Raw genomic sequence first — 1928 nt, 5'->3', positions numbered from 1 at the left:
AAAATCTAAGTGTTTGGTCTCCCTCCAGGTGCTGGAACGCGGCCCCCAAAACTCTAGGCATCCCTAAATGCCAGGAGGTGTCTTTTGTTATGGTAATGAGCCGACTTTCGGAAAGCCCCTAAATCAAGAAGGCAGGGGGCTGGTTGCCAGGGAAACCGACCACGTGATCCGAGGGTTGGAACTTTCAGCCCCATCCTCACCTCTTGGGAAGCGAGAAGGGCTGGGGACTGAGCTGTCACCGAGGGCCAATGGCTGAACCGATCCTGCCTGTCACGGAGCCGCCACAGAAAGCCAGGTCGGGGCCCAGCCTCGGGGGCGACCGCCAGGCGGAGATGTGGGGACAGCAGGCACGGAAGCGGGGGGCCCTCTCCCCACACCTTCCATGAGCCTCCCTTCCACCTGGCTGTCCCTGGTGATGTCCTTCTACAACAAACTGGTGACCTACTGAGCAACGTGTTTCTCTGAGTTCTGTGACCGGCTCTAGCAAATTAATTGAACCCGAGGAGGCCGTGGGAACCTCTGATTTATACCAGGTCAGTCAGCAGCACAGGCGACAACCTGGACTTGTGACGACAAGCCTGCCTGGGCCCTGAGCCCGTCGGGTCTGGTGCCACCTCCAGCAGACGGTGTGGGAACTGCGTTAAATTGTAGGACACGCAGTCAGTATCCACCGAGAGCTGGAGAATCGCTCGGTGGTGTGAGAAACACACAAAGGGAAAATAAAGGATAAACAATTTGACAAAAACAAATAATTTGACAAAAGTTACAGCTCAAACACCAGCCCTGGGCCCGCTCTGCCTCCTGGGCAGACAGATGCTGGGGAGACTGCACTGTGCCAGGATCCAGACCCCGAAGAGCCTCAGGGGCAGCGGCCTCTGGGCATTCGCACAGGGTGTGCCCCGAGCGAGACCCAGCGCTGACGGCAGCAGCCCCATCAGGCCCTGGTCCCCGTCCCCTCCTCACGGCTCTGAACGGATCACACTGCGCACCCCGTCCCCAAAGCCAGAGGGCCCATGGCCTGTGCCCCATGTGAGGAGTGCCCGTGGGTGCTGGCATCTCGTGGCTTCATGAGGCACTGACTGCCCAGCAAAAGGAACACCTGCCACAGGTGACCAGAGATGGTCACAGGGAACCTAAGACTCTGAATATGGGGAGTGAGGGACCAGATGAACAGGGAACTAGGCGGGCATCCGTCGGTCTCCTTCTGACCCGGGGCCCACAGACAACGCCCCCCTCGCAAGGGCGCCCAGGGGACAGTAAGAGGCTAGTGAGCCCGTCCCCAGGGGACAGCCTTCCCGCCTTCCTCAAAGCGTCAGAGTGCCTGAGCACAGGGTTTCCTGTGTGGAGGTCACGTGTGCTCCTCGCAGCTGTGATGGCCGGAGCCACCCTGTCCTGACGTGGAAGCCTCCAGCATGCCGGGCACAGTGTCCACTCTCGTGGAAAGGGGTGGCCATCATCCAAACTCAACAGAGAGAACCCCGAGGCCAGTGGGTCTCCTGGCCCGGGCTCGCACAGACCCAGCGAGCGCCCCTCTCCCAGAGTCCCGCGTCTCACAGGGGGCGTCCAGCGCACACGCGTCCTCGCCCTGAGGTCCAGCAGCGACTCACGTTTGCCACGTTGGCCGACGTGACCCACCGTTCGGAGACGCCTCTGGCCCAGGGTCTGGAGGGCTTCGTAGACCCCCCCCCCCCCCACGCACGTCAGCGTGCACCAGCTGAGCACCCGCTAGACCGCGCCCCATTTCCAAGCGACAACCCCGAAGACGCCCGGCTCACGTCCCAAGCCGGCCCCGGAAGGAGCTCGCGAACTTCTGCAACGCGCCCTGGGCGCTCGCACGGGCCGCTCTGCACACTCACCTCGGCGTCATCTTTGATGCTGTCGCGCTTCCGGGTGGAAGGGATGTAAGTGACTAGTGAGAGAGGGAGAGG

The 1928-nt window shown here is 61.8% G+C and overlaps 1 protein-coding gene across 1 annotated transcript in view; it reads right to left on the bottom strand.

Annotated features, from left to right (window-relative positions):
* The window catches only part of PRKCZ (protein kinase C zeta), an 88658-nt gene that overhangs the window by 25573 nt on the left and 61157 nt on the right, over positions 1-1928 (bottom strand). Inside the window, 1 exon segment of the mRNA XM_023521636.1 lies at positions 1857-1909. Within this exon segment, the coding sequence (XP_023377404.1) occupies positions 1857-1909 (53 nt within the window).

The sequence above is a fragment of the Pteropus vampyrus genome, unplaced genomic scaffold, assembly GCF_000151845.1.
Source record: "Pteropus vampyrus isolate Shadow unplaced genomic scaffold, Pvam_2.0 Scaffold309, whole genome shotgun sequence".
NCBI lineage: Eukaryota > Metazoa > Chordata > Mammalia > Chiroptera > Pteropodidae > Pteropus > Pteropus vampyrus.
The sequence above is the reverse complement of the archived record's forward strand: the minus strand, read 5'-3'. Positions and strand labels throughout refer to the sequence as shown.